Raw genomic sequence first — 12,016 nt, forward strand, 5'->3', positions numbered from 1 at the left:
AGAGAGTGAGTGTTTGCATCTGTCTGAGTGTGTGCATGTGGGTGTGTGCATGCATTTGTGTTTGTGTGTGTGTGTGAGAGAGAGTTCACTGTGTGAGTGTGTATCTCTGTCTGCGTGCTAATATACAGCAGGTTTGTGTGTGCTTGTGTGTAAATAACTATATGTGTGTAAATCTAAGTGCATGTGTGTATGTATGTGCATGTATGTTTTTTGCACATATTGCTGGGGTGTGTGTTGGTGCATCTGTGTGTGTGTGTGTGTGTGTGTGTGTTCATGTCTGCATGTGTCTGTGTGTGTGTGTATAGGTGAATGGTCAGTGCCCTGTGGTGTGATGGGAGGGGCTCTAAGGGGAGATTGACAGCGTGAGGGACGGTAGGAGGGAGTGGTGCCTCCAGCATGCGCAGCGATGCAAGGCCGCACACTGCTGCTGCGGATGGGGTGTGTGGGGGGGGGGGGGGGTAATCCGTCTCTGTGAGTGATGGTGCAGCTCTGACACCCCCCTTCCCATCCCTTTCCGCAGCGCTGTCCCATCACACCGCCGCTACGCACCGTCCGGCCTGCGGGATGGGCGGGGCTCCATGAGGGGGCCAGCGAGGGGCGGGCGTGTGGTGAGAGAGTCACCAGGTGTGGTGGGGAGATGGAGGAAGGATGTGAGAGGGAAGCTATGGCATACATTCAGGGATCCTATTCAAAATCTGTCAATTTAAGTAGGATTTTGGCCAGTCTCTTCATATGAAACAATCCCGATCTGGCAAGCAAATGTTAAGAAAATGAAAATGTCCCCAGCGAAGCCTGGACAATCTGTCATTAATTCAACTCAATTTGCTTTTGGATGTAGGCAAGAAGCGGGGGAGTAATGTGTCCAGCATAACGTATCGTTTTTTTCCTTGGGCAAAGGTCACAGACTATTGAAATTATGACAACAAGGAAAAACAGAGCATATCAGAACAATTACCAGCCTGTTCTACAACACAAACAGGAATCAATATGTATATCAAATACCCTGACTGAGAAGATATGGAAATGCTCCAAAAGAGAGAAAAAAACACAGGAAATCCAATCAATGCACGGCATAAAGCAATAAACCCAAAACACATGACCTCAGACAAGTCATTTGGATTTGGAAAATGCCCGTCGCATTCCAAAAACGTCTTAATTTATCAATTTCACATTTACCCTCGACGGTTCTGGACAGGGGAGTTAGCTATGGACCGCAAAGCAGGCCCGTCAAACAAAACAGGTTAAAAACAACACAGACGAAACACAGCGAAGCCAACTCCAGGTAAGCCGCCAACCTGCGTATCTGAAGGAGATGAGGGCGAACGCGCCCTGCAGCAGCCGGAGGCGCCCCATTGGCTAATGGAAACGGCCGGCTCGGATTGATTGGATGGATCTCCCCCCTCCGCGGGTTGCTCAGAGTAAGAGCTTAATTGTCTTTGAGCGCGGCGGCGAAGGCGGCCGGTTGCCAGCGGCGCGAGCGCTCACGCTGTGAGCGATGATGCCGCGATCCCGGCCGCTAATGAGGTCTGTGACATGACTGGAGGAGAAGTGAAGCCATTACCGGGACAAAACGCGCCCAGCCAATCGCTGCGCCGTCAGCAGCTAATCACGCACAGGATCTGGCTGGACCGGTATCGAGCGCTGAGGCGACGCTGACAGACGGCTAAAATCCCTGGCGCGGGCCGGGGGGAGGGGCGTGAGTGCTGGCGCGGGCCGGAGGGACGGGCGTGAGTGGGCGCGGCTGGGCGGGCGGGGGCGCTCACATTTCCACGATGCCCTCCGGCAGGTTGGCGGGGATCTCGGTCAGGCCCTTCCTCCGGCAGTCGATGATGTTGTTGTTGCAGGTGCACGTGGCCGGACACACGGAGGCCTGGGGGGCGCAGGTACGAGGCTCCGTCTGGGCGGGGCCTGGGAGAGAGAGGGAGAGAGCGGAGCGGGGAGAAAAGGGGAGAGGGAGAGGGAGAGGACGAGAGTGAGTTAGAAAAGGAACGAAGGAAAAAGAAAGAAGAGTGGAAGAAAGCAGGAGAGAGAGGGTGAGAAGAAGAAGGAAAGATAAAGAGAGAGGGGGGAACAGAGAAGGGAATAGAGGGGGAGAGATAGAGGGAGAGGAGTACAGGTGGAAACAAGCAGGAACGAAAGAGTGAAAGAAGAGAACGCAAGCAAGAGATAGAGGGGGGTAAAGGAGAGGAGCTGGAGAAGGAACAATATACTATCTTCTCTAAGCAAGCATATCCCCCAAAAAAGAAAATAAATCTAAATATTATTGAAGGAGTTTCTGGTTTGGTAAAAACACCACACAGGACAGATGTTCTGGAAGGACGGCCAGGATACGGACATCCCTGAGTTCATAAGACGGAAGGAGCAGGCGGCTAACAGAAATATACACAAGAGGCACAAAATCATTCCCACGCGCAGATAACGCAGGCCTCTCTCAAGGTCACTCCGTGCCATTTCCGGAGCCTTCCGAGACCAGGAGCGCCACGAGTCAATAAAGAACATCGATACGGTGTGCACAGCAATGTCCTCTCGTGCGTTTACTCCACCGAAGCTTGTACCCCTCCAAGTCCTTCCCCTTATCTGCACGTCAAATAATCTACAGGAGACCGCAGCGCGCGAGCCGAGCTCTTGCTGGAAAAGAACGCGCTGCGCACGTGCCGTACACCGTTAGCACGATAGCACGATAGCACTGACGAACCAAACGCGTAGCCGCGATGGCACAGGCCCAGTTCAATTTTCATTCGTGAATGATAACTTCTCTAACATTTCTTTATACCAGTCTGCAGTATTCAGGGCAATAATCAGCACCAAGGTGTTTTTTTGGTATGGTTCCGTGCTTCCTTATGCCAAATAACACCGGGAATTTTAAAGGGGGTGCCTGAGGCCCGGCAGCAGCAGGGGATGGGGGGGGGGAGAGGGGGGGCTACCGGGGGGTGGAACGGGGGGATTAAATGAAGGTTGAACATAAATGCATTCATTATGTTCATCTGGGAGTAAATTAAAAACGGGAAACGAAAAAAAGTCGTGAAACTAAGCTCTGGATTTAAAATGGTGCACTACCCGAGCAATTAGCCTTCAAATAAATTAAATGAATGCTACCATAAAATTCTCATAAGAAGAGATACACATACTTACTGTAATGCACAAAACTATTTAAGTGTATCTGGATGAACACAGAGTAAACAAGACCGCGGAGCCAACCATGTACAAACGCAGCAATAAAATGCTTTTATAGCCCTGAAATGAAATGACAAAATGAAAAAAAAATGTTCTACATGTCAAGCTTGCTCCTCTACTTATCCGAACACAGAAACGCCCGCTCTCCTCCCCGTGAGCGACCTGCGGTCCCCGGTGCGAGGCGGCCCTACCTGTGCAGATGAAATCCTTCTTCTGGACGTCGGGGACGTTGAGGCCCCTCATGTTGGCGGGGGCCATGCACTGGGTGAAGGGGGCCAGGCCGCGCCTCTGCCGCAGCCAGTCCGACAGCCAGGACAGGTGGCAGTCGCAGTGCAGGTTGTTGGAGTGCAGACGCCTGCGGGGGGGGGGGGAGTGCAGAGTTTACGCCTCAGCTGCGCAGACGGAGGTCACGGCTCGCCCAAACAAGGCCCCCGGCTGCGCAGACGCAGGTCGCAGCTGGAAAAGCAGGAACCGGCTGCGCAGACGCAGGTCCAGGCTGGACAAGCAGGACCCGGCTGCGCAGACGCAGGTCCAGGCTGGACAAGCAGGACCCGGCTGCGCAGATGCAGGTCCAGGCTGGACAAGCAGGAACAGGCTGCGCAGACGCAGGTCCAGGCTGGACAAGCAGGACCCGGCTGCGCAGACGTACGCCATCGAGGGGATACTTGTATTGAAGCAGACTACAGTCGAGAAGCGGCAGGCACGATCCACTTGGAAAGCAAGCCAATGAGCTAATAAAAAACAGACCATTCCAAAAAGCGGCACAGCACAACTGCGCATCGTTTCGGGGACCTGTAAACGTTCGCGGAAGCCGCCCTTTCATTAACAGGTGGTCGTAAATAAGGAAGAAAGGGGCAGGAAGTCCGCGGGACTCTGAAGCCCAGACCGGCTCTCCCGGCCAACACCTTCACTTCCTCAAGGTCTTGAGACCCGTGGACCCTCTCCCGGCACGGACGCGCGGATAAATCACTCTCTCTCTCTCAAGACTGCTTAACCGACAAGGGACGAGTTAAGGAAGAGATTAGGGAGGGGGGGGGGGGGAAATCACATCAGCAGATGAAAAAAGGCACTGTACCCTTTTCAAAGTCCGTAAATTAAATTTCTGGCAAATCCTGTTAGGGACAGAAATCGCTCGGCGAAGATAACAGCGGGCCTGTGGCTTTAGTGGAGCCTTCCCCATTATAAATCCAGTTTATAGCTTCCCGTTGTTCCGGATTAATTACAGCAGAGTGGGATTAGAGCGAAGGAGAAGGGGAAGGAGGGCGAACGCAGCCACCCACGCCGACGGCTCGGGGCGCGGCCTGCGTCCTGTGTCCTCAACCCGCCCCCCCCCACCCCCGCACCAGGAGAGGAGTATCAGTACGCCCCCCCATCCCCCCACTGGACTGACACACGTCCGCGGATGACTGCTCCACACGCAGCTGGAGTCGTCTCTACACTTTTTATTTAGCTGACTTATTGAATGGTAGGCAGCATGGGGCGATATCATTCCATCTAATTGAATGGCTGCTGCAACAAGATAGCAAGGAGAGGAGGATGTGTCCGGGGATGGGGGGGGGGGGTGGGGGTGGCAGGGGAGTGGGGAGGTAAACAGAACTATTTCATCAGGCCCTATACCCCCGCTCCCCCGCTCCCCCCCTCCCCCACTACCAAAAAACTCCTCCACCCCTCTGCTAAATGGATTACAGACATCTCTAAACATTTGATTTAATAAGTTGTTTTTACGAGCAGCAAATTCAATACAGAGATCTCATGGATATTAGAGCCAGACAATTCAATACAAAAGAACTGGGGAGCCGGGGGGAGCCGGGGGGAGCCTCGTCTTGGATAATTCAATCCTGCCCGGGAGCGGGGTAGAGGGGTGTGGTGGGGGGGGGGGTGTGGGGGACAGCCAGCCACGGTCGAACGTCAGCAAATTCAATCCTGCAACGGGGGCGGAGCCAGGCAGGACCGGCGGGGTGTGGGTGGGGGGGGTCTGCGCCCAGCTGAATGATGGGAAATCATCAAGGCTACAGCCACGGAGATGGGTCCCAGTCAAGCAGGGAATGAGCCCCCCCCCAAACCTCAAACCCCCCTAACCCCTCCCCCAAATGAGCACTGCGTGAGGGCCAAAAACTGAGGGTAGGCAACACGGGGCCCGAAGAGATCCGGGGGCCATCTTCTCGGCCCCGCCACAGTGAACCCGGCTGACTCAACGACAGGGCGTGGCTCTCTGTCCAAAGGCCAAGGGAGATGAGAGACTACAGCTCACCCCCTCTTATTTTACACATCCCCCCCGAACAAAACATCCAGAAACTGCAGACCACATATTATTAACAACCCAACCGCCACAGATCCACGGTTAATACTGGGGGTGCGCCGCAGCTGGGACACATTCAGGGGGGGTTGGGGCCTGGTGTGTAATTACTCGCATTGATTGTGGTTGTACTCCTCACAGAGTAAACGCGCTGCAGTGACACGGCCTTGCACTTAGAATATCTTGTGGGTTTTATAGCCGGGGCTGCGTCCAACGCCCGGACTCCCAGTCTCCTTCCAGGACCCCTGCGGACAGGCACGCCATCGCTAGGGTTACTGCTATCAACTGGGGGGGGGGGCTATGGTATGTTTGCGTGTGCGTTTGGCCTGTGAGGAACCCAGCAGGGTCATTATGAGCGGTTGGAGAAAATGGACCCTGCCGCAAATATACATCTCAGCTCAGAGGCGGCGGGGATGGGGGGCGGTGGGGTGGGGGGGGGGGGAGGGGTCTGGCGACGGTCTCCCACCGTGGTGCGAGGCCTACCGGGGGAGCCGACCGCGCGATGCCTGTCCGGGGAGCGAGCGGCGGGGGTACTCACAGCGTCCGCAGCTTGGGCATGTGGTTGAAGCTGGAGAGCGGGATGAGGCTGACGTTGTTGTTGTTGAGCGTGCTGAAAGAGAGAGAGAGAAAAAAAAGTAGAGACAGAAAAAGAGGCGCGCGTTACAAACGGGGAAACGACCGCGGCGCTGATCTCGCGGTTGGGAGGGTCCGTGCGTCACGGAGAGGCCTGCCTTGGCTCGGCCCGCTCAGAAAAACCCTCCGGCCCCACAGCCCGAGCAGCCTGGATAGATCAGGACGCCGCTGGTCGTCAGGACGCGATCACAGCGGCTCTGCTTGGAAACGCTTGCCCGCGCCACACAGAACCCAGCCAGCAGAAGCCCAAATCTGGACGTCTGGAGCGGAGGAAATCAAAGTGGAGAGACGTTCTGATACAAACAGACGAGGTGGAAACCCGGCTACGGTTGTTTGAAGAGTGAAGGTTTTCTAGCCGGCTAGGACGAAGCCAGGCTACATCCGGGGGAAAACCTGAGCGCTATCGGGGCTAATCTGAGTTAACCTGGTCCGTTTAGGTCCAAACACCTCTCAACCCCTGTAGACGTCTCGATTTGGGCGTTTGCTCACTGGGAAGGGCGGCTCAGTGTTCACCGCGTACGGAGCCGGGCGAACAGCCCCCTTCCGAAAGCGTCGCCAGCACGCCTCCTGCAGAGGGCGAGCCGATGAATAGTGGTCTCCAGCGTCGACATCATCCGCGGCCGCCGCCGCGTGCCGAGCGGCAGGCTCCGGTAGAATCGGCGGCGTGCGTCTCCCCTCGCCCCGCGACCAGCGGCGGCTCTGATTAACGCTGCTTAACTTAATCTCATAATCTAGCCCCCGCCAACCCCGCCAACCCAGCCACCCACGCTCCCCCTGGAAAGGCTGTGCGCGCTAGTCATCCCTCAAGTTCAGGGCTCCTGTCAGAGGAAACTGCTGAACGCTGCTGGTCTGCGGTAGCTCGGTTCACAGCCTTATTTTGGGGTGTGTCAGTGCTCACAGTGGAGGGTTCAGGGGGTCCTCAGACACGCTCATGCATATTTAATGAGGGGGCGGATGCCTGGGTCACTGCAGGGGGTGGGGCGGGGGGGTTCTGTCATGCTGCCGGCCCGGTCATGGGTCTGATCGTTTATGATATACCGACTGGGCTCAAACGAATCCCTATCCCTAAAAGATTGACAGACAGCTCCTGTAATGGACAGGACAGCCCCCCTCAACACCTCATAAGAAATGTGCCATCACCACTAGTGTCCCCAAAACCGTCATTAAAAAAGTTAACATACTTCTGCCGTTACGCAAGCATTTTTAACAAACGGCTCTGAGGGAAGAATTAATTAAGAATGAGGGGAGGGAAGAAAAACAAAAACACAAACGTACGGAACATGGCCGATTCGCTTCGAGTGACGACGCGCGGAGGGATCGCCGCTGGCAACGCTGACCACAGCCGCGCTCTTTCTGTCGAGCGGTCCCCTTTTTTTTAGTCAAGGGCATTGTGGGACTGAGGTTCCGGCGTTTTTTTTTTGCATTTTGATTGGTCCCCACAGCGGGGGGGTGATTAGGGAGGGGGAGAGAGAGAGCGGGAACAGCGGGCAGGCGTCTGGCGAGCGCAAACAGAGGAACGCCCTGGCAAAACCTCCGACACCAAAACATCTGCAGGGTACAGGAAGAAAAGAAAAAAAAATCACACGCTACTGCCCACGAAAGGACGCCCACTTATCCAGAATTCCCGCTTCGGGAGCTTGAAATTTTCCAGATGGAGACAGAGAGCCGGGGGGGGGGGGGGGAAATGAACTTAAGAGGCTAAAAGAATGAGAGGTTTGATTATGCGCCCCCCCCCATGCCCGGCTGAGAAGCAGGAACTGGCTGTGCTGAAGGGCAGCTCCGCTGATAAAGAGGAAACAGGCCCTCGCTGGTCTGTTACCAGCGCCTTTACCGCGGTACCAACACGGGGGCGGGAGATCATCCAGAGCCGGAATGGCTCCTCGGCTCAAAGCGAAGAAGTGAATTCACCCACCGAATGACAGAGAAGCACTAAAGCAAATGTCACCCGAGGCAGAGCGACAACTAAAAGCTTAGCGCTCCTTCCTTGTGGAGTAAGATGGCCTTCAGTAGCCTACTACTTTTATACTGAAAAATAGACGCGCAGGTCAGGAAGGGACACCGGCCTTGCAGCTGTACTCTCAGTAGCAGTGGTGGGGAACAGATTGCGGTAGAGCTTGTTTGTGTGTGTGTCTGTGTGTGTGCGTATTCCACGGATTCTCAACCAATGGTGTGCTGTCCATGCGACTGAATTGGGGCCGGGATCCAAAGGCCTCCATCACTAACCAAAAATTTGAATGTACTCTAAATGTTACAGGAGAAGCGAGATTTGCAAGTCAAATGTTTCAGACAGGCAGATATAAACCTGACGCTCCTTGTAATGCTACCCTGAAGCAATGCCTTTACTGAAAATAACAGTACGTAGTGGCTTTCTAATATATATAGTGGATACTGCGGTCTAGACTGTAAAAACAAAAGGTAAAACAATTATTTTTACAGATAACAAACAGTGCTGTGAGAGAAGGTGATGGCCTCTTTACATACACACTAAGTGCACCTATAGCTAAAGGGAGCACAATCGATAGCATATAGTGAGTAAAGCCGAGCTGCAATGGGGAACAGGGCTGCTTTATGGTTTCATTTGAGACTATTGATTCCGTGGTCACATTCAGTCATTCTCCATGCGCACTGTGAGAACTTTTCTGCGGCCAGGGATGGACCCCACCCCCCCACCCCCCCACCTGGTTACAGCTACATAAAGAAAGCTTTCCCACAGTGCCGAAAGGACCCTTTTACTGAGCTTCAAGTGCTCTCCATGACCCTCCAGGCTCTAATTAAGACATTTAAAGTGGGCCCTTGCAGAAATGGCACTTTCTGAATTGGAAAAGGGTTCGAGGGAGAGAGGACTGTTGCAGAGGGGCTTGTCTGGTGCGTGCGTGCGTGTGTGTGTGTTTTTGTGTGTATCTCTATGTTAACGTAGAGCCCGTGTTTGTGTTTGTGTAAATTAAAGTGCACGTGTGTTTTTGATTATGTGTATGTTTCATACCTACCGCACGGGCATGTGCGTTTGTGTTTCTGTGCGTGTGCGGGCGTGTGTGTGTGTGTGCAAGTGTGTCTGTGTGTGTGTATGTGTGTGTGTGTGTGTGTGTGTTTGTAGTAGAACATTCAGTTGGGTGGGCAAACTCACAAAGCCTTGAAATCACGGGTCCTCCTGCATGAGAGAGCACAGAGGACTGTGGGTACAGCAGTGTTCCGCGCTAATGCCGTCCGCCCGTGACACAGCTTGTGTCGTAGCTGAGGACCGCGTTTCCCATACCTCCAAGGATGGAGACCAAAGAAATGGGCTCAGTTGAAAAAAGAAGTGCGGTCTGTTTTGCGGTTATCTGGAGGTGGTGGGTGAGAAGTGAGGGTTCTCACGGTTTCTGTTCTGCCTCTGTACTTCTGCACAATGGGCCGGGGGCTGGGGGCCGGGGGGCCGGGGGGCCACCGCTGATTAAAACGTTACTTTCTTTTTCCCGGGACGACAAGAATGCTTCCCCGAGCCACAGTTTTTATCATCTCTCACAGCTGTGTTCTTCGCGCCCTTTGAAGTGCGTGCCTGCGTGTTTGTGTGAACTGCACGCGTGTGCACGCGTTTGTGTGCCGAAGGGGCGGGGGTAAGGCTCGGCGGCAGACCCGTGTGCGTGTGCGACAGGACCGCGTGAACATACGTGCATGTGTACAACATGCCTGAGCTGTGTACGCGTGTCCACTTCTGCGTGTTTCGGAGATCAGGGAAGGAGGTTACCTCTGTGAAAGCTTCAAACGTTTAACCCGAAAATGAAAAAGGCGCAAGTAGGCGTCCTGACCTCTCTGACTGTCCTAGGACAGCGGAACGGTGAGAAAACGCATGTGGTGGCAGCACAGCGGCAACGCAGTCACAGCCGAAGGGCCAGAACGTTGGTGAGCGCACAGAGCGGCCTTCAGTTGGGCCTTGGAGTGAAAATAAATGAACAAAGTGGCTCCAGATGGGGGCTAATTTTATTATTACCCTAATTCCTCCACCACTGGTGTGCAGCGCGGAGGAATCCGTCCAAAAGGAATGGAAATGTTTGTCTCTGTTTTGCTTAGAGTTCGGGGTTCAGCGGCAGCACCGAGCCGCAATCAGATGTTATTCCGCTCGTTCAAATAAACACAGCGAGGAGAAACGGAGAAATAGCACAAGCCGCGGCTAACGGGCTGGACCCTGCAGCTAACGGGCTGGACCCTGCGGTTTGGGTCTTAAGTACATGGGCTCATTGAAATAATAATTTAAAAAAAGAAAATCTAAACAGCACTCTTACCCAGTATACATGTCTTCAGTACAGTCCGTAAGTATTTGGACAGCGACACAATGTTTTGTTGATTTGGCTATGTACTCCAGCACATTGGATTCGAAATTAAACTATGAATATGAGCTAAAGTGCAGTGTCAGGTTTAATCTGAGGGTACTTACAGCCCTCATACATAGTCTCCCACTTTAGGGGACCAAAAGTAATAAGTAAATTGGCTGCTCGGCTGTTTCATGGCCAGCTGTGTGTCATTGCGTCATTAGTTCATGCACAAGAAAGCCAACAAACGGTCAAGAACTGAATATTGGTGTGGCATTAGCATTTGGAGTTCCTGTTGTTCTCAACATGAGGACCAAAGAAGTGGCAATGCCAGTAAAGCGGGCTATCAACAGGGTGAAAAATCTGGATAAATTTATCAGAGACGTAGCCAAAACAGTTTGGCACATTGGTAAGAGGCAGGAATGCACTGGTGAGCTCAGCAACAGCAAACAACCTGGTAGACCATGGGAAACCACCACATAAAAAAAATGTAGAGTCCTGGAACAAAGTCTTATGGATGGATGAAATGGCTATTAACCTGTGCCAAAGTGATGGAAAGAGGAAAGTGTGGGAAAAAGAAAGGAACTGGCTTTGGCATGTATAGGTACTCTAACAAAACACTGGAAGTGACAGAGCACCACCAGGGAAGACACCCAGCCTCTGGTGATGTCTGTGGGTTTTAGCCGCAACCAAATTGTAAATGTAATGACTTCATTTCAGATTCTATAAATTTGTACAATTATTTCTGTCCACTAAAGTGGGGGAACTAAGTACAAAAAGGGCTGCAATTTCTACACAGATCACCCAATATGGATGTAAATACCCAAAAAAATTACAGCTGACAGTGGGCACATTAAGTCATATTCATTATTTTATTTCAAATCCATTGTGCTGGATTACAGAGCCAAAACAACAAAAATACTGTATGTCAGTGAGTATCCAAAACCTTACTGCATTATACTGCAGTAAGTATAGCACTATATATATATATATATATATATATATATATATATATATATATATATATGAATACAACACGTGTCATGAGAAAGCGCAGTTCTTTCAGGAGAGCGTAAAGCACGCTTGGCCCAGTTCTGTCAGCAGCGGCAGGGAGGCAGGAGCGCTCCATGGCTATCAGGGCATCGATGAGGCCATTACGGCTCAAATGAGGAGAGATTGAATCTGAAGCCGGGCCTGTTTTTCTCTCCCCCCGCCACCAGCCGGAATGACTAATCGTCCGCGGGGCCGAGCCGCCGCGCCGGCTCGCTCGTCTTCGCTCGCCGCTCACCTCCGGGGCAACCGCGGGCTTCGCCGCGCACCCGACGGAGATAACGCCGCAATTTCCTGTGCTTTAGAGCCACGCTCCGGAGCTAATCACCGCCCCGCCTCCCCTAAACGCTCCCGCTCCCTCAGACGCACCCCTACCTGCCCTCTGCCTGTTCCCCCCCCTCCTCTTCTACCCCTTTTCTCTTCTCCCTCTCGCTCACCCTGTCTGTCGGACGGAACGCGCGGCCCCGTCACAGATATCGGCTAAAGGCAACTTTTCAATCAGGCCGGGCGGAAGTCGGATTGATTCGTCCCACGGGAGGCAGCCTGGTGTTGGAAATTAAAAATGCATGGAATATCT

General features: G+C 53.2%; 1 protein-coding gene across 1 annotated transcript in view; it reads right to left on the bottom strand.

Moving 5' to 3' along the window:
- The window catches only part of slit3 (slit homolog 3 (Drosophila)), a 160,553-nt gene that overhangs the window by 45,738 nt on the left and 102,799 nt on the right, over nucleotides 1–12,016 (bottom strand). Inside the window, exons 7-9 of the mRNA XM_064328036.1 lie at nucleotides 6,009–6,080; nucleotides 3,366–3,529; nucleotides 1,764–1,908 (exon numbers count right to left, since the gene is read on the bottom strand). Coding sequence (XP_064184106.1) covers nucleotides 1,764–1,908; nucleotides 3,366–3,529; nucleotides 6,009–6,080 — 381 coding nt within the window. The remainder of the gene's footprint in view (nucleotides 1–1,763; nucleotides 1,909–3,365; nucleotides 3,530–6,008; nucleotides 6,081–12,016) is intronic.

This window comes from Anguilla rostrata, chromosome 3 (genome assembly GCF_018555375.3).
Source record: "Anguilla rostrata isolate EN2019 chromosome 3, ASM1855537v3, whole genome shotgun sequence".
NCBI classification, from domain to species: domain Eukaryota; kingdom Metazoa; phylum Chordata; class Actinopteri; order Anguilliformes; family Anguillidae; genus Anguilla; species Anguilla rostrata.